Here is a 19959-nt window from a genome sequence, read left to right as displayed (position 1 = left end):
CCCCTGTGTACCTGAACAGGCGCCGGAATGCGGCGACAAGGGGTTTAATGTAAGCATACTTGTGACAATAAAGATGACATTTTTTTAAAAATCAAGAAGAAAATCATATGCTTCAACTCTGAAAATAATGGCCAAAAAGTGTTTATTCGGTACTCTCACTGATGAACTCTTAAGAAACTGTTGAGTGTGTGGAATAAAAAATGGATGTTTTTTTAAAAAAAAATCTTTTATTGAAATTTTTACAAAATATAAACATCTTAACTCTATTAACAAACATCCGCAGTAACACCCCAAGGACAATACCCCCCCAACTTCAAGAACAACTTCAAACAAAAGGAAAAAGGAAAAGAAAAACAAAAAAGCACCCAAACAACAAAAGGGAAAGAGATAGCACCCGCCACATCCCACAGACCCATGTACACAGTTCTTCCTCCCCCATTCCAGACCCCCCCTCCCTCTGCCCCTGCCCCCCCCCCCCGGGTTGCTGCTGTCGGCCTATTTCCCTACCGTTCCGCCAGGAAGTCCAGGAAAGGCTGCCACCGCCTGAAAAACCTGATCCCCTTAGGGCAAATTTCACCCTCTCCAATTTAATGAACCCCGCTATCATTGATCCAGGCCTCCACGCTGGGGGGCCTCGCATCCTTCCATTGGAGCAAGATCCTCCGCCGGGCTACTAGGGACGCAAAGGCCAGAACACCGGCCTCTATCGCCTCCTGCACTCCTGGCTCCGCTGCCACCCCAAAAATTGCAAGTCCCCAGCCTGGCTCGACCCTGGATCCCACCACCCTCGACACCGTCCTTGCTACCCCCTTCCAAAACTCCCCCAACGCTGGGCACGCCCAAAACATATGGGCGTGGTTCGCTGGGCTCCCCGAGCACCTAGCACACCTGTCCTTGCCCCCGAAAAACCTACTCATCCTCGACCCAGTCATGTGGGCCCTATGCAGCACCTTGAACTGTATGAGGCTAAGCCTCGCACAGGAAGAGGAGGAATTCACTCTCTCCAGGGCATCTGCCCACGTCCCCTCCTCAATCTCCTCACCCAGCTCCTCTTCCCATTTACCCTTCAGTTCCTCCACCGAGGCCTCGTCTGCCTCCTGCATTACCCGGTATATGTCCGAAATCCTCCCTCCTCCAACCCACACCCCCGAGAGCACCCTGTCCCGTACCCCACGTGGGGGCAACAAGGGGAACCCCTCCGTCTGCCGTCTGGCAAACGCCCTAACCTGCATGTACCGAAACATGTTCCCCGGGGGAGGCCAAACTTCCCCTCTAACTCCCCCAAGCTCGCGAACCTCCCCTCCACAAACAGGTCCCTCAACCTCCTAACCCCTTCCCTGTGCCAGCCCAGAAATCCACCATCAATGCTCCCTGGAACAAACCGATGGTTCCCCCGTATCAGGGCCTCCATCGAGCCCCCCATTTCTCCCCTGTGCCGTCTCCATTGCCCCCAAATTTTGAGGGTAGCCGCCACCACCGGGCTCAAGGTATACCTCGTTGGAGGGAGCGGCAGCGGCGTCGTTACTAGCGCCTCCAAGCTCGTGCCCACACAAGACGCCGCCTCCATCCTCTTCCATGCTGCCCCCTCCTCGTCCATTACCCACTTACGCACCATCGCTGCGTTGGCAGCCCAGTAGTACCCACAGAGGTTGGGCAACGCCAGCCCCCCCCCATCCCTGCCTCATTCCAGGAACACTCTTCTAACCCTCGGAGTCCCATGCGCCCACACAAATCCTGTGATACTCCTGTTGATCCTCCTAAAAAAGGCCTTCGGGATAAGGATGGGAAGGCACTGGAACAGGAACAAAAACCTCGGGAGCACCGTCATCTTAACGGACTGCACCCTCCCCGCCAGTGACAGCGGTAACATATCCCACCTCTTAAACTCCTCCTCCATCTGCTCCATCAACCTTGTGAGGTTGAGCTTGTGCAGGGCCCCCCAACTCTCTGCCACCTGGACCCCTAGGTACCTGAAGCTCTTCCCTGCCTGCTTCAATGGGAGCCTACCAATCCCCTCCTCTTGATCCCCCGGATGCACCACAAACACCTCACTCTTGCCCAGATTCAACTTGTACCCCGAGAAACCCCCAAATTCACTAAGAATCCTCATCACCTCTGGCATTCCCCCCAACGGGTCCACCACATACAGCAACAGGTCGTCCGCGTACAACGACACTCGATGCTCCTCCCCACCCCGCACCAGGCCCCTCCAGTTCCCTGACTCCCTCAGTGCCATGGCCAGGGGCTCAATTGCCAGCGCGAAGAGCAAGGGGACAGGGGGCACCCGTGTCTTGTCCCCCGGTACAGCCGAAAGTACTCCGACCTCCTCCTATTTGTGACTCGCCATCGGGGCCTCGTAGAGCAGCCTCACCCACCGGATAAACCCCACCCAAACCCAAACCTCTCCAACACTTCCCACAAATACTCCCACTCAACCCTATCGAAGGCCTTCTCCGCATCTAATGCCACCACTATCTCCGCCTCCCCTTCCACAGCCGGCATCATAATAACATTAGGGAGCCTTCGTATGTTTGTGTTCAGCTGCCTTCCCTTCACAAACCCCGTCTGGTCCTCGTGAATGACCCCGGGCACGCAATCCTCTATTCTAGTGGCCAGGATCTTTGCCAGCAGTTTAGCGTCGGCGTTCAGCAGCGAAATCGGCCTATATGATCCGCACTGCAGAGGGTCCTTGTCCCGCTTCAGGATCAAGGAAATCAGCGCCCGTGACATAGTTGGGGGCAAAGCCCCCCCCTCCCTTGCCTCATTAAAGGTCCAGACCAACAGGGGGCCCAACAGGTCCACATACCTTTTATAGAATTCCGCCGGAAACCCATCCGGCCCCGGCGCCTTCCCCGACTGCATGCTCCCTATCCCCTTGACCACCTCCTCCAGCTCGATCGGCGCCCCTAGTCCCTCCACCTGCTCCTCCTCCACCCTCGGGAATCGCAGCTTGTCCAAGAAGCGCCCCATTCCACCCCCATCCACCGGGGGTTCAGACCGGTACAGTTCCCCATAGAAGTCCCTGAAGACCCCATTAACATCTACCCCCCCTCCGCACCACCTTCCCAGCTCCATCCATCACTCCCCCAATCTCCCTGGCCGCATCTCGCTTCCGGAGCTGGTGCGCCAGCATCCTGCTCGCCTTCTCCCCGTATTCATACACCGCCCCCTGTGCTTTCCTCCACTGAGCTTCCGCCTTTCTGGTAGCCAATAGGTCAAATCTGGCCTGAAGGCTATGCCTCTCCCCCAGCAATCCCTCCTCTGGGGCCTCCGCATATCTCCTATCCACCTGCACCATCTCCCCTATCAGTCTCTCCCTCTCTCTCTGCTCCCCCCCTCTCCCTATGGGTTCGGATGGAGATCAATGCCCCCCTCATCACCGCTTTCAATGTCTCCCAGACCGTCCCCACTTGAACCTCCCCGTTATCATTAGCCTCAAGGTACCTCTCGATGCACCCTCCAACCCTCCCGGCCACCTCCTCATCTGCCAACAGCCCCACCTCCAAGCGCCAGAGCAGGCGTTGGTCCCTCTCTTCCCCCAGCCCGAGGTCCACCCAGTGCGGGGCATGATCTGAAATGGCAATGGCGGAGTATTCCACATCCTCCACCCTCGAAACCAACCCCCTGCTCAGGACAAAAAAAATCGATCCTCGAGTAGGCCTTATGTACGTGGGAGAAAAACGAGTATTCCCTGGCCCTTGGCCTCGCAAACCTCCAGGGATCCACCCCCCCCATCTGGTCCATGAATCCCCTCAGCACCTTGGCCGCCGCCGGCCTCCTACCCGTCCAGGACTTGGATCGATCCAATGGGGGATCCAGTACTGTGTTGAAGTCACCCCCCCATGATCAGGCCCCCCACCTCCAGGTCCGGAATGCGGCCCAACATACGACGCATAAACTCCGCATCGTCCCAATTTGGGGATTATACATTCACCAACACCACCCGCTCCCCCTGCAGCTTGCCACTCACCATCACATATCTCCCGCCACTGTCAGCCACCACATTTAACGCCTCAAACGACACCTTCTTCTCCACCAGGATCGCCACCCCCTTACTCTTCTCATCCAGCCCTGAGTGGAATACTTGGCCCACCCATCCCTTCCTCAGCCGAACCTGGTCCACCACTCTCAACTGTGTCTCCTGGAGCATGGCCACATCCGCCTTTAGTCCCTTCAGGTGCGCAAATACCCAGGCCCGTTTGACCGGCCCATTCAGCCCCCTCACATTCCAGGTTACCAGCTGGATCCGAGGGCTCCCTGCCCCCCTTCCCTGCCGATTAGCCATACCCCATCCCTTGCCCACCCCCGGCCAGGGTCCCCCGCTCTGCCAGTTTCCCATGGCGGCAACCCCCCCCCCTCCAGCACCCCCTACGTCCTCCAGCTCCTTCCTGACCGTATCAGCAGCAACCCGGTACCCCCCCTCCCCTCTCCCCCCCCCCTCCCCCCCCTCCCCCCCACAGGCTAGGACCCCTCCTAGCCGCGCCCTTCCCTCCACAGCACTCCCGTGAGCCAGCTAACTTCTGCTGACCCCGGTGACTCCCGCCCTACCTTCGGCTCCCCCCAACGTGGGACTGCCCCTCCTCCATTGTGCCTGTCAACGGGTCCACCCTCCCCCCGCTCTTGCGCGGGAAAAGAAAACAGCCAGCAACAACCCGCGCTTCTCAGCCCCGGCCCCGCCCCCACCATCTCACAGCGCGGGAAACCCGCAGAAAGCCCGCACTTTTGCCCTGCCGAGCCCCGCCTCCTCCAGGGCCACTCCCATTGTCAGTCCCCCCCCACCAGCTCCCCGAACTCTCAGTTTACCCCTCTGCCCGAACCCGTGCACCCGACCCCTGCTTAATAACCCCTATAGAAAAAACAGTACGACATTCTTACACTAAACCAAGCAAATGCAAATACAATATTATACAACATCCCCCATCCTAGACCCTCAGTTTGAGTCCAATTTCTCGGCTTGCACAAAGGCCCACGCCTCCTCCGGGGACTCAAAATAGTGGTGCCGATCCTTATAGGTGACCCACAGGCGCGCCGGCTGCAACATGCCGAACTTCACACTCCGTCTGTGGAGCACCGCCTTCGTCCGGTTAAACCCGGCCCCCTGCCTCGCCACCTCCGCACTCCAGTCCTGGAAGATCCGCACCTCCGTGTTCTCCCACTTGCTGCTCCGCTCCTTCTTGGCCCACCGGAGCACATACTCACGATCCACGAATCAATGCAACCTCACCAGCACCGCCCATGGCGGCTCGTTCGGCTTGGGCCTCCAGCCAGAATTTTGTGGGCCCCCTCTAACTCCAGGGGCCCCTGGAAGGACCCAGCCCCCATCAGCGAGTTTAACATAATCACCACGTAGGCCACGAGGTCCGACCCCTCAAGCCCCTCCGTGAGGCCCAGGATCCGGAAATTCTTCCTCCTCGACCGGTTGTCCAGCTCCTCGAACCGCTCCTGCCATCTTTTATGGAGCGCCTCGTGCATCTCCACCTTCCCCGCCATGGCCACGACCTCGTCCTCCCTTTCGGAGGCCTGCTGCTGCAGCTCCCGGATCGCAGCCCCCTGGGCTGTCTGGGTCTCCATCAGTTCCCTGTTGGTTACCTTCAGGGACTCCAGCAGCTCCAACTTCAGCTCCTGGAAGCAGCGCAGCAGAATCGTCTGCTGCTCCTGGACCCACTTCCTCAGCTTCTCGAGGCCTTCGCCGGCCGCCATTTTTTCTTCCTGCCCCCGTTTTTTCAGAGGCACTTTCCTTGTTTTTTTTTCTGCCCCGCTCCTGGTCCGGACCATGGGACCGTTGGGGTCGCCTCCTGTCTTCTTCCCCCGTTGGGAATCGCCGCTGCAGCTCCGTTGGGGGCCCTGAAAAGAGCCCCAAAGTTCGTTCACCGCGGGAGCCGCCGAACGTGCGGCTCAGCTGATCATTGCCGCCACCGGAAGTGGAATACACAACGATGTTGTGCGCAAGCAGTTGCTTCACGAACAAACCTAACGGCATTAATTTTTATATGTTAAACGAACCGTCTGAGAAGAGCACTAGAGAATGAAAAAGAGAGACAGAAGTCTTCCCAGTATAGAACACACCCTGAACTGCAGTGAGCAGCAGTCTTAAAAAAGAAGCAAATGTTTGCATTCAATAAGCGTTGTATAACTGTGGCAAATGGAAACACATTGTCAAGTGTTGCAGATCAAAACCACATCAACATGCCACTACCATAAGACATGTTGCAGCTGGCTACAACTTCAAGGCTCAGCAAGTAAACAAAGTGAATGAGCTGGAGGTAAATCAAAACTTTGAACCCCTGAAAGTATTTCACTGCAAAGTGTCAACCTCATCACTCAAAAGGGTGAAATATTTTCAACATTAATCATTGCTCACAATACCAAACTGAAGGGAAAAATAGACACTTTCAAGAGCGCCATGATTCCCTCCATGCTACTTTATGGGTCTGCAACATCGAGGAGCAGGTCATCTGCATAGAGCGGGACTCTGTGCTCTCTGCTTCCTCTTCGGATCCCCTTCCAGTTCTTGTCACTCTGAACGCGATCGTTAGTGGTTCGATCGCTAGGGCGAACAGCAGCGGGGGCAATGGGCATCCCTGCTTTCTGCCTCAGTGAAGCTGGAAGTGCTTAGAACTGATGGTGTTCATCCATACTCTCGCCATGGGTGTGCCGTACAGGAGTTTCACTCAGGTGGTGAACCTCGCTCCAGTCCCAAACCACTCCAGTACCTCTATGAGGTACTTCCATTCGACTCTGTTGAAGACCGTTTCCGCATGCAGGGAGATGATCACCACTGGTGTTCTCTCCCTGGGTGGGGTCATTATCACATTCGCAGGGGCCTGATGTTCGATGGTAGCTGTCTATCTTTGACAAATCCCGTCTCATCTTCTGCCACCACCTCTGGTACGCAGTTCTCCAGTCGCTTGGCTAGGGTTTTGGCCAATATTTGCATGTCTACGTTTAGCAGCGGTTGGTCCCACATTCTATTTGGTCTTTTTCCTTTTTTTTTGGTAAATTTAGAGTAGCCAATTCATTTTTTCCAATTAAGGGGCAATTTAGTGTGGCCAATCCACCTACCCTGCACATCTTTGGGTTGTGGGGTCGAAACCCACGCAGACACGGGGAGAATGTGAAAACTCCACATGGAGAGTGATCCAGAGCCGGGATCGAACCTGGGATCTCGACGCCGTGAGGTAGCAATGCTAACCACTGCGCCAACGTGCTGCCCCTTTTGGATATCAGTGAAATTGAGGCTTGTGCAAACATAGGCATCAGGGTGCCACTCGCCAGCGAGTCTGTGAACATCTCCTGCACGTGTGGGGTCAGTGCTGCTGTGACTTCTTTGTAGAAGCCGCTGGGAATCCATCTGGTTCCTGCGCCTTAACCCCCTGCATGGAGTTGATGCTCTCCGTGAATTCTCCCAGCTATAATGGTGTTTTCAGCCCCCGTTTATGATCTTCCCCCACAACTGGCTTGTCCAGTCTATCGAGGAACTGTTTAATCCCCAAGTCCCCTCCGGGGGTGCTCAGAGGTGTGTAGCCCCTAGTAGAAGGCCTCGAATGCCTCGTTGACCTTTTCTGGCTCTCCTACTAGTTTGGCTCTCCTGTCTCTGATTTGGGCTCTTTCCCTCGTTGGTGGCTGCTTTCTCAGTGGTGAGCCAGCAGGCCACTGGCTTTGTCTCCGTACTGGTAAAGGACCCCCTGTGCCTGGCAGAGTTGGTGCACTGCTTTCCTAGTGGCTAGCAGGTCAAATTCCATCTATACCTTCGTCCTCTCCATCAGGAGCTCTACGGTGGGGCCTTGGAGTATTGCTTGTCTACCTCCAGTATGGAGTCGACTAGCTGTCACATAGATGCCCTCTCTTCCTTATTTATTCATGCTTCATAAGCAATAATTTGCCTCCTGATCACAGCCTTCAGCACCTCTCAGAGCTTGGATGATGAGACCTCCCCGTTCCCGTTCTTAATAATGTACTCGTCTATGGCCTGTGATATTTTCTTGCAGCAAGCTGTATCGCCAGGAGGGCCATGTCCAACCTCCATGGGGGGCATTGGGCACAGCCCATCTCCAGCCTTATATCCATGTAATGTGTAGCGTGGTTGGAGATCATGATTGCGGAGTAGATAAATACAGTGATGATGAGGCTAACGTAGCCAATCCGGTAGAGAAAGTGACCATAGAAGTTATTAAGTTCTGTCACAGATTGATAGATGCACTCAAACAACATTTATAAGTGATTAAGAAATAATGTCAATCATAAAATAAAGGACAAAGTTATGAAACAAAGAACAATGTTGCGGAGGCAGATGGAGTTGGAAGAACCAGCCAACAATGCCTCTCTGACAGAACCCATAAATCCTCTCTACAAAAAAGAATCAAAGATGGTGCCACAGGTAGGAACTTATTACAGGTACCCTGTGTTGATTGATACTGCTTACATATCTAACCAATTAATTTATTTTAGACTATAGCTAATCTAGATTTAGGCTATGTAATGTAAGCAGCACTAATCCTAATCCTGGGCAGCATGGCAGCACAAGTGGATAGCACTGTGGCTTCACAGCGCCAGGGTCCCAGGTTCAATTCCTCGCTGGGTCACTGTCTGTGCGGAGTCTGCACGTTCTCCCCGTATCTGCGTGGGTTTCCTCCGGGTGCTCCGGTTTCCTCCCACAGTCCAAAGACGTGCAGGTTAGGTGGATTGGCCATGAACAAAGTGCCCTTAGTGAACAAAAAGGTTAGGAGGGATCATTGGGTTCCGGGGACCGGGTGGAAGTGAGGGCTTAAGTGGGTCGGTGCAGACTCGATGGGTCTCCTTCTGCACTGTATGTTCTATGTTCCACACGTGGTATCCAAAAACCCAAATTATCTCAAATTGAAAACCCAATTGGTCTTGAGGATTTCGGCTAATGGAGACTCAACCTGTACCCTCATGGATTCCTTCCTTCTTCTGTACCCAGCCAAAACTTGGCCTTGCAGATTCTGTCTTAAAACTTGATTGACTTTATAGTCTTGATGGACCTGATTACTTGTGTCGCCATCATTTTCTTTAACAACATGAAGGTTTAGTCCCATCATATCAACCCCTATTGAACATCTAGGACCAGGGAATTACCAGCATAAAGGTATGAGATGTTTCTCAATTACTGAGACCAGGAAACAATTTTTTAATGGTTGTGCTTTCTGCCAACATTCTGCATGTGCAGTTTTACTGTTGCACCATTTTGATGCTGAAGTGGACAATTTAAAGGCAGCAAACTAACAAACAGAAAAACAGGGAGCATCTTGCATTGAACACCCCCCCCCCCCCCCCCAGGGTTTTCTGTTTCTGAGCTGCAGCATCAGCAATATTTTTATTGTCTCTTTTGTGAATTGTTAATGATGGCTCTTTGACAATTATTTGATATCTTTAAAATATTAGAAGGGGTCATGTTGAGAAAGCAGCTATTGTTTGGTGCCCTTGCTGTCAGAACATTGTTAATGGAAATGCAATAATTGAATTATTTTTCTGCCATTCACCAACCGTTATGAAATATTTTGATCTGCTTACATTTTCTATCAAAAAAGCCATGTTTTGGGCATAGCAGCATGACATGTGGACCAGTGTGCATGCGCTGACAGCCATATTGCATTGGTCAAAGATGCTGCTGTTTTTAATCATATACAATCATTTTGGAAATTAAATTGTACATCTTAACTCACAAGCCCTTAACCACCACTTGCCTCAGTGATGAGTTTAAACTCATGGATTTACATTTTGCTTTAAAGGTCTAACATGTTAAGGAAACTCTTTGCTCCATATCCATCTTGTTCAAAAATAGCCACAAACACCAAAACTGCGACAGGAAACGTATCGGTCTCCTAAAGCCATAAATGACTGCTGTCCAGCGAGAGGAAAGATTTACATTAAACACGTCCTTTACTGTCCAAACGAGAATGCAACAATTAAACAGTGCTAGGAAACATGTCCTGAAGGAGTTCTTCCAAGGCTAAATAAACTCTCCAGTGTTATGTAAATACCACAATATTCAACACCGACTTATGTTCCAGCGATGTTTGTTGATGTACGAATTTATGAGGTGCTCAGTTTCCAACAGGGAGCATGCATCATTATGGGGAAATAACATTTCTTTTTTTTTCTTCTTTTTTTTTCTTTTTCTTTCACCATCTTTCGGTCCTAACACCTGCACTCCTGCTCCGTCTCCCCGCCGGAAGGGGTGAGACGGGCCGGTGGTGCACCTAAGGGTAAGAACATTTCTGTTCAGAGTAGAAAATTAACTCATCTGACTCCTGTTGACTAAACATAGAGGGCCCTCATCTTAGTCAACTTGAAGGTGTAAAAGTGTATATATGGTTGAAAAGAAAAAGAAAATTGAAATAACGCTCTGGGGTGGGATTCTCCATTTGCTGACGCTGAAATCGTGAGACGCGATTGAGCGAAGAATAGGTTCCGATGCCAAAATCGCGGCGGGCAACTATTTGACATCAAATCGCGATTCTCCGTCACCTCGACAGCGGCGACAATGCATACCAGAACGCACATACAGTAAACACACTGTTTGCGCATCATTAGTGGGCCCGACCCGATATTCTCCTCCTCCGAAGGCACGGTTTACTTGTATTTTTAAAACTCGTGAAACTAGCGGGTTGGCTACTGAAGGAGAGAGAGAGGAGGTAAGGCATGGTTGGAGCGACTGCGGGATGCTGGGCCAGACACTGACCAAACTGGCTGGGGTTGATAGGGCTAAATCTTCAGAGCTAACCTTCTCCAAGTTGTTCAGCAACACCTTACAGGTTTTCAGGTGAAGAAAAGCCCAGTAACTTTTACCGCGTGATGCCTTTAATTCTTTCTTGAGGTGCCCTCTGAGGTTTCCCAGCAGTTGACTTATCAGATCTGACTGTATTCACAATGCATGCTGGGAGTTAACTAATTATTCCTGTTGTTGGCTGAGATAAAATAGTGACATTCAAAGGTTTTAGTATCTTCTTAAATATATTCTTTCCATAGAATCCACAGAATTGTTACAGTTCAGAAGGAGACCATTTGAACCATTAAATCTGCACTAATCCTCCGAAAGAGTACTCTACCTGGGCTCATTCCTCCGGCCAATCCCTGTTACCCTGTAATCCCACCAAAGAATAATCTTTATTAGTGTCACAAGTAGTCTCACAACAACACTGAAATGAAGCTACTGTGAAAATTCCCTGGCCGTCACACTATGGCGCCTGTTCGGGTACGCAGAGGGAGAATTCAGAATGTCCAATTCACCTAACAAGCTTGTCTTTCGGGACTAATGAGAGGAAACCGGAGCACCCGGAGGAAACCGACGCAGACACGAGAAGAACGTACAGACTCCGCACAAACAGTGACCCAAGCTGGGAGTCGAACCATGGTCCCTGGCGCTGTGAAGAAACAGTGCTAACCACTGTGCTACCGTGCCACCCATAGCATAGCCAATCCACCTAACTTTGGACTCTGGGAGGAAACTGGAGCACCTAAAGGAAACCCACCCAGAGACGGGAAAACATGCAAACCTCTCACCCATTTTCTTTAGAACTGCTCTTTCCCAGAATTGATAAACTTAATCTCTTCACTTTAGAGTTTTAGAATTTAAAAGAAAAATAAACTCACTTTACCTATGACACCTTTCTTTCACCCCTTTGCATATCTTATCCTTTGAACCTCAACACCCATTCAAATCTATTCCTGTTCTATACCTATCCTTATTCTGTTATCTGAGGTAAACATCTGTTAGAAGTCTTGCTTGGCTCATTAATTTATCAAACTTGCTTTAATTACCATGAATGCACCGTAATATTAAAAAAATGACCAGAATATTACCAACAGAAAACGATTACAATTTCTTGGGGTTACCAACATATTTTCTTGACAGCAGTGACTCAGTTGTCAGGAGAAAATCCCTTGACTTTTCACTGTACCTCGGTACACCTGACAATAAACAAATCCAATCCAATCCAATCCTTGTGTTTTGGGCATTTGTGGTAGCTGGTTATGAGGAAAACTATGAGATGGAAGCTCAGTATTTGGGAACAAGAGAAGATGAGAGGGTATCATAGACAACTTTAGTACATAAATATTGGAGTCTTGAGTAATGTGCAGCTAAACAGTTTAGAACTGTTCAAATTACAATTCCAAATTTTATTTTTATTTTAGCCTGGATGCTGTTTTGGATGGAGGGCCAGTGACTGATACAAAATAAAACCAGAAAACTGAAAGGACTCAACAGGCCAGACAGCCTCTGTGGAGAGACAAACTGAGGTCACTTTGACCTGTAACCTTTCGTTAGAATGGAGGAAAAGTTAGAAATGAAATAGGTTTTGAGCAAGTGAAGGGAGGGGTAGCAAGTGGGAGCTGGTTGGTGGAGTGCAACAAAAGGGAAGGTCTGCATTGGGTGGAAACAGGAGAGAGGAAAAGATGAAAAGGTTCATTGTCCAAAAGCCATTGGGAGTGGTAATGGGGCAAGTAAAGAAACAAACAATGTGCCTTGATGAGGTGTGAATGCCATATTAATTGCTATTTCTTTTTTTAAATATAATTTTTATTGGAATCTTTTACAGAAAATATAAAACATAACGACAAACAATGAAATGCAACAAAATAACCCATAATAACCGTACCACCCCCAGACCGTATCGACGCATGTATCACATCCCCCCACCCCCCCAACCCCAATGAACAACAAAAGAACTTCAAAATAAATTTAAATTAAATAAACAAACATAGTCATCGTCCGCTCCCCCCCCCCCCCACCTTTTCCCTCCCCCCCCCCCCCCCCCCCCCCCCCCCCGGGTTGCTGCTGCTACTGTCCCCGTACCCTATCGTTGAGCCAGAAAGTCGAGAAAAGGTTGCCACCGCCTAAAGAACCCTTGTACTGACCCTCTCAGGGCGAATTTGACCTTCTCCAGCTTAATGAAACCCGCCATGTCATTGATCCAGGTCTCCACGCTTGGGGGCCTCGCATCCTTCCATTGTAGCAAGATCCTTCGCCGGGCCACTAGGGACGCAAAGGCCAGCACACCGGCCTCTTTCGCCTCCCGCACTCCCGGCTCCACCCCAACCCCAAAAATCGCGAGCCCCCAGCCTGGCTTGACCCTGGATCCTACCACCCTCGACACTGTCCTCGCCACCCCCTTCCAGAACTCCTCCAGCGCCGGGCATGCCCAGAACATATGGGCATGGTTCGCTGGACTCCCCGAGCACCTGACACACCTGTCTTCACCCCCAAAGAACCTACTCATCCTTGTCCCAGTCATGTGGGCCCGGTGCAGCACCTTGAGTTGGATGAGGCTAAGCCGCGCACACGAGGAGGAAGAATTAACCCTCTCCAGGGCATCAGCCCATGTCCCGTCTTCGATCTGTTCCCCCAGTTCCCCCTCCCACTTAGCTTTCAGCTCCTCTACTGACGCCTCCTCCGCCTCCTGCATAACCTTGTAGATATCAGATATCTTCCCCTCTCCGACCCAGACCCCCGAAAGCACCCTGTCGCTCACCCCCCTCGCGGGAAGCGAAGGGAATCCCTCCACCTGCTGCCTAGCAAATGCCTTTACCTGCAGATACCTGAACATGTTTCCCGGGGGGAGCCCAAATTTCTCCTCCAACTCCCCCAGGCTCGCAAACCTCCCATCAATAAACAGGTCCCTCAGCTGTCTGATGCCCGCTCTGTACCAACCCTGAAATCCCCCATCAATGTTCCCGGGGACGAACCTATGGTTCCCCCTTAACGGAGCCTCCATCGAGCCCCCCACTTCTCCCCTATGTCGCCTCCACTGCCCCCAAATCTTGAGGGTAGCCGCCACCACCGGACTCGTGGTATACCTCGTAGGAGGGAGCGTCCATGGCGCCGTTACCAGGGCCCCCAGGCTTGTATCTCCACAGGACGCCCTTTCCATCCGTTTCCATGCTGCCCCCTCCCCCTCCATTACCCACTTGCGCACCATCGACACATTGGCCGCCCAATAATACCCCGAGAGATTGGGTAACGCCAGCCCCCCCATCTCTACCCCGCTCCAAGAAGACCCTCTTCACCCTCGGGGTCCCATGCGCCCAAACAAAGCTCATGATGCTGCTCGTAACCCTTCTAAAAAAGGCCCTAGGGATAAAGATGGGCAAACATTGAAAAAGGAACAAGAACCTCGGGAGAACCGTCATTTTGACGGACTGCACTCTACCCGCCAACGATAGCGGCACCATGTCCCACCTTTTAAATTCCTCCTCCATCTGCTCCACCAGCCTGGTAAAATTAAGCTTATGGACAGTCCCCCAACTCCTGGCCACCTGCACCCCCAGGTATCTGAAACTCTTCACTGCCCTCTTAAATGGGAGTCTCCCAATTCCCTCCTCCTGATCACCCGGGTGTACTACAAATACCTCACTCTTGCCTAAATTTAACTTATAGCCCGAGAAGCCCCCAAATTCTGCTAACAGCTCCATCACCCCCGGCATTCCCCCTTCTGGATCCGCCACATACAACAGCAGGTCGTCCGCATACAGCGATACACGATGTTCCTCCCCACCCCGCACCAGACCCCTCCATCTCCCTGACTCCCTCAACGCCATAGCCAAAGGTTCAATCGCCAGTGCAAAGAGCAAGGGGGACAGGGGGCACCCCTGCCTGGTCCCATGGTAGAGCCTAAAGTACTCCGATCTCCTTCCATTTGTAACTACACTCGCCATCGGAGCCGCGTAGAGCAGCCTCACCCATTTGATGAATCCCTCCCCGAATCCGAACCGCTCCAGCACCTCCCACAGGTACCCCCACTCAACTCTATCAAACGCTTTCTCCGCATCCAGCGCCACCACTATCTCCGCCTCCCCTTCCACTGCCGGCATCATAATAACATTTAGCAGTCTCCGCACATTCGTGTTGAGCTGCCGTCCCTTGACAAATCCTGTCTGACCCTCATGTATCACCCCTGGCACATAGTCCTCTATCCTGGTGGCCAGGATCTTCGCCAGCAACTTAGCGTCAACATTGAGGAGCGAGATAGGCCTGTATGATCCACACTGCAAGGGGTCCTTATCCCGCTTTAGGATCAGAGAGATCAGTGCCCGCGACATCGTATTGTGCTTGGAGAATTTAAGACTTGATAAGTAAACATGAGCTTGGAGGGAGAGTGGGCTTAACCACCAGGAGCCACTTTTTAGGTTGGAAGGTTTTTTTGAGTTTAGTTTTGACCTGAACCCATGACAATCAGAGCTAGGAATGTGGAGGGGAGGGCAACTCTCTCAGTCCTGCTATATGAAAAGCCATACCATGGAGAACTGGGAAAAGGGGGTGGATGGTTCTGGAGACCAGAGAGTGAAGAGAGATTTCAAGGAAGAATTAAGGAGCAAAAAGAAAATGCCATCGGAACAGGATATTGTTCTTTGGAATTAAAATCAGAGCTGAAAAGTGCAGTCCAGGTGGAGTTAGCTTGTGAAAAGCCAGTAACATCTGAAGCACTCCTAAGGTTGGTGATATCTTACTACAGATTGTGACGTAAAAAGTTGAAGCAATTGTGAAGCAATTGGTGGCTGGATCCCTGAGAGATTGTGAAAATTTGAAACTTCTGGCTAATCAAAGACAAAGAAATACTGAAAAGTGAGTTGGAAAACCTGGACATGAATCCTTAATGAAAACAGTAAGAAGTCTTACAACACCAGGTTAAAGTCCAACAGGTTTGTTTCAAAAACGAGCTTTCGGAGCGCAGCTCCTTCCTCAGGTGAATGGAGAGGTATGAATGGAGAGGAAGGAGCTGCGCTCCGAAAGCTCGTGTTTGAAACAAACCTGTTGGACTTTAACCTGGTGTTGTAAGACTTCTTACTGTGCTCATCCCAGTCCAACGCCGGCATCTCCACATCTTAATGAAAACAGCTGAGGGAAAGCATTGTTTGAAAGAAGATTTTAAAGCGTGTATTTTTGAGCGTGGAGTTTGGATACAGTCATGAAACAATCATCTAGGGCAATGGTTCTCAACCGGGGTCCACATGGACCCTGGGGGTCCATGTAACATTACTGGGGGTCCACACAAATAAAATACCGAATTGGGGGTCCACGGTGATATTTTAGTGGTCCATAGAGCAATTCTACTTCAGAACAAATTAGACTCTCTCTCTCTCGCACTGACAAAGGTCAAAGAGAGATTATAATCTATCTAATTTACCTTGAGGGTTGAAGGAGCTCAGAACCAAAAAGGTGCATTTGCTGTGGCCCTAATTGTCCCACTAATCTCCCTTGGATTAGTTTACCACGCTAATAAAGGAAGGATTAACGGCATTAACTTCTTTAGTAGCAGATACGATTTCGGTTGAAACTATCAACTCTCAGGAGCTATAAATATCGACATGACCCAAGCAGGTCACTTCAGTTCTGTGCAAAACTCCGTCGCAACAAGATAAGAGATATTAAAAGTATTGGTTCATAAATATATGTTGCATTTGGTGCAAATTTATCTTTTAGTTTTGTTAACATTTTACATATAATTCTTAATTATAAACTGTAATATATGTTATAACAGCTTCTATTACATTTTTTTTACAGATAACCCATGGCTGCTCCAACAAAGAAGAAGTGCCGACAGTATTCTGTTGACTATTTATCTTACGGATTTATTCCATCACCACATAATGCAACAAAACCAATGTGCCTCATATGTATGGATATACTTTCAAATGATAGCATGAAACCCTGTAAGCTTAAAATCCATCTGGAGACCAAGCGCAAAGGAAAGAAAAACCAACCAGTAGAATACTTTAGAAAACTCCGTGATGATTTTCAAACAAGAAAAACAGTGACTCAAGTGTTTAATAACAAAGTAAGTAAAATGAATGATGGTTTACTGGCATCTTATAAAATTAGCAAGATAATAGCAAAGGCTGGGAAACCCCATAATATTGGTGAAACAATAATTTTGCCAGCTTTGTCTGTTATAATTTCATCAGTTATGAAACAAAATGCAAGTGAAATTACTAATTCCATCCCTTTAAGCAACTCATCTGTGTCGCGACGCATTGATGAAATGGCAGAGGATGTAGAAAAACAATTAATAGCTAATTTGCAAGTAAAACAGTTTGCCCTTCAACTTGATGAATCTACCTTAAGAGATAATGAAGTCATTCTATTATCATATGTGAGATTTATAGATTATCAAGGACCCAGAGAGGAAATGCTCTTTGCCAGAAGTCTTAGGACAGACACAAAAGGTGAAACAATTTTTAATGAAGTTGTTACTTATTTCAAGGAAAGCAATATTCCACTCAAAAATATAATTGCATGTGCTACTGATGGTGCACCATCCATGACTGGCAAATGCAAAGGTTTTATTACACTCTTGAAAAAGGCTGTCCCCGAAGTATTTTGCATACACTGTGTGATACACCGTCAACACTTAGTTGCAAAGCAATTGGGCGGACGTCTGCATGATGCCCTTAGTGTTGTGATAAAAGTGGTTAACCATATTAAATCAAATTCTCTTCGAGATTGCTTCTTTCGGAAATTTGCATGAAAATATGCAAGCTCGGTTTAGTGACCTACTCATGATGGATATACCAACTTGGGTGGCAATTCCTTTTGAAGTTAATGCTGCCGATGTAGACATTTCTTTACAGGAGACCCTCATTGAATTACAAAGTGATGAAATATTGCACGCAAAATTCAAAGATGGGAAGCATAATATATGGAAAACAAATGACACTGCTAAAAAGTACCCACTACTCTGGGATAAAGCACAGCTCTACGTTATAGCTTTTCCATCATCTTACCTTGTTGAATCAGGATTTAGTTGTGTTCTTCACTTATTATCAAAAGCTCGTAATAGACTCGACATTGTGAAAAAGGGTGATCTTCGACTATCATTGACCGCCATGGAGCTGAATATAAAAAAACTCGCTGAGCAGCATCAACCACAGGGATCTCATTGAATAAATCTGCATTTTTTCTTAATTACTCACTTAGGCCTATCTTAAAATGGTTTATTATGAATTATTTACTAGTGTACATAATGCTCTATAGAATTTAATTGTTAAATATGTTTATTTGCAATAAATTAGTTTTCCTTCAAAATAAAGCATAATCAGTTACTATTTCTTTAATATTTGATACAATTCCTTTACTTTTTTGTTAGTGAAAAATATAAGAAGCTTGTTTTTCTGTGGAATGGCTATGGGGGTCCACAAAAAAAAATTAAGAGGAAAAGGGGTCCATGGGTTAAAAAAGGTTGAGAACCACTGATCTAGGGGGTTGAGGAAAAATCCACAGAAGTGCAGTTGGATGACATCTACCACTTGGTTTCAGAGTAGGGTGTTATCTGAGCACAGTGAGCCTGTTGGTTTACAGGAACTGTGTGTTTACAAAAGCATTATTGTCAAAAGATGTACAGGTTAGATGGCGTTATGGTGATAGGGCAGGGGAGTGTAGGGTGCTCGTTCAGAGGGTTAGTGCAGACTCGATGGGCTGAATGGCCTCCTTCTCCACTGTAGGAATTCTATGGTTCTAAGATATATTTTGGAACCTGTGTTTCCTTTTAAATCTGTGTACATCTGTGAAGATAGGTGGGTGAGAAGGAAATGGTATTATTGTCAAACTTTTCATGTTTGATAATTTTCAGGTTGTTAAAAGCTAATTGGCAGAATTGAAATGAAATGAAAATGACTTATTGTCACAAGTAGGCTTCAAATGAAGTTACTGTGAAAAGCTCCTAGTCGCCACATTCCGGTGCCTGTTCGGAGAGGCTGGTACGGGGATTGACTCTGTTCATCCATCCATTCTCAAAAAGCAAGTAAAACCTAAATCTTTTGAGCCGGGGTTCCATTCCGGGATCTTCCCGCCCAACAGTAACATCAACTGGAATTGTAACAGGTGCTGTTGCATGAGCTTACATTGAACTTCATTGGAACACTGCAGCAGGCCAAGGGCAGAAAGGTCAGCGAGGAAGCAAGGTGGAGAATTGAAATGATAAGCAGCAGGAAGTTCAGGGTCACGGACTCATGGAGATGTTTCACAAAACAGTCACCCAGACTACATTTAATATAGTTCACTAAATTGTAAGAAGTAGAAGTAAATCATTGTTTCGCTTGGAAGGAGTATTTGGGTTCTTGGATGGTGAGAAGGGAACAGGCTATCCCCAGAAATAGAGGCAGAGAAGTCAGGGAAGGGAAGGAAAGAATGAGAGATGGGCCACGTGGAAGTGTAAGAAGGGTGGAACTGGAAACAAAGTTGATGAAATACTCCACTAGAGCGCAATCGCGAAGTGGCGCTGATACATTCATCAGTATACCAGATAAAGAGATAAGCGAGAAGGCCTGGATCAGATGAGAACAAAGTGTGTGGCACCAGCTCCACAAGAAGGCAAGCATAGCTAGGACCAACTTTCCCTAGCATTAGAACGTACTCAAGCCATTGGAGTGTTTCCCCTCTGATTCCCATTAACTTCAATTTTGTTGGGCCTCCTTGATGTCATATTCAGTCAATGCTGCCTTGATATCAAGAGCAGACACTCTCACCTCACCTCAGAATGTCAGGAGACAAGTGGTCCACTGCCAGAAGCCAAACTGAGCACCAGATGATCAGGCCTTTTCAGAGAAATTGCCCTTTGAAAATACTGTGAAGGGCACTATCTGTTTTGTTAAGCTCTTGACGTAGCATAAGCTGCTTCCTTGATATGCACTCTGACAAAGGAAGGTTCGGACTTGGAGATAGCTTTAACACATTTATTAAACTGTTAACAATTCTCCTACTTGGATTCAACTCTCCTGTTAATCCTGCTATAGCTACTCAGACTAACCAGTCTGCTACAATCCACGTGGTGGGTGTGATGTGTTTCAAATCAACCCTGTGTACTCACTGACTGTCTCCACTGGAAAGAGGAAGATCATGTTTGCTGTGTCCTTTTATATGGGTTGTTGTAATGCCCTCCTGTGGTGGTGTCACCTCTGTGTGTGCTGTGACTGCCCATTGGTCGTCTCCTATCTTACTGACCT

General features: G+C 48.9%; 1 protein-coding gene across 2 annotated transcripts in view; it reads left to right on the top strand.

Annotated features, from left to right (window-relative positions):
- LOC119955259 (SCAN domain-containing protein 3-like) overlaps positions 1 to 17655 on the top strand; it is an 83280-nt gene extending 65625 nt beyond the window's left edge. Inside the window, exons 1-2 of one of the 2 annotated variants that reach the window (XM_038781310.1) lie at positions 16306 to 16392; positions 16523 to 17655. In XM_038781310.1, the coding sequence (XP_038637238.1) occupies positions 16530 to 17486 (957 nt within the window). In that variant the 5' untranslated portion in view covers positions 16306 to 16392; positions 16523 to 16529 and the 3' untranslated portion in view covers positions 17487 to 17655. Of the gene's footprint in view, positions 1 to 16305; positions 16393 to 16522 lie in introns of those variants that run through there. The other variant, XM_038781311.1, reaches the window with a different exon arrangement.
- Positions 17656 to 19959: the final 2304 nt, after the last annotated feature.

The sequence above is a fragment of the Scyliorhinus canicula genome, chromosome 20, assembly GCF_902713615.1.
Source record: "Scyliorhinus canicula chromosome 20, sScyCan1.1, whole genome shotgun sequence".
Classification (NCBI taxonomy): domain Eukaryota; kingdom Metazoa; phylum Chordata; class Chondrichthyes; order Carcharhiniformes; family Scyliorhinidae; genus Scyliorhinus; species Scyliorhinus canicula.
Note: the sequence above shows the minus strand (reverse complement) of the source record. Positions and strands in the feature narration are given on the sequence as shown.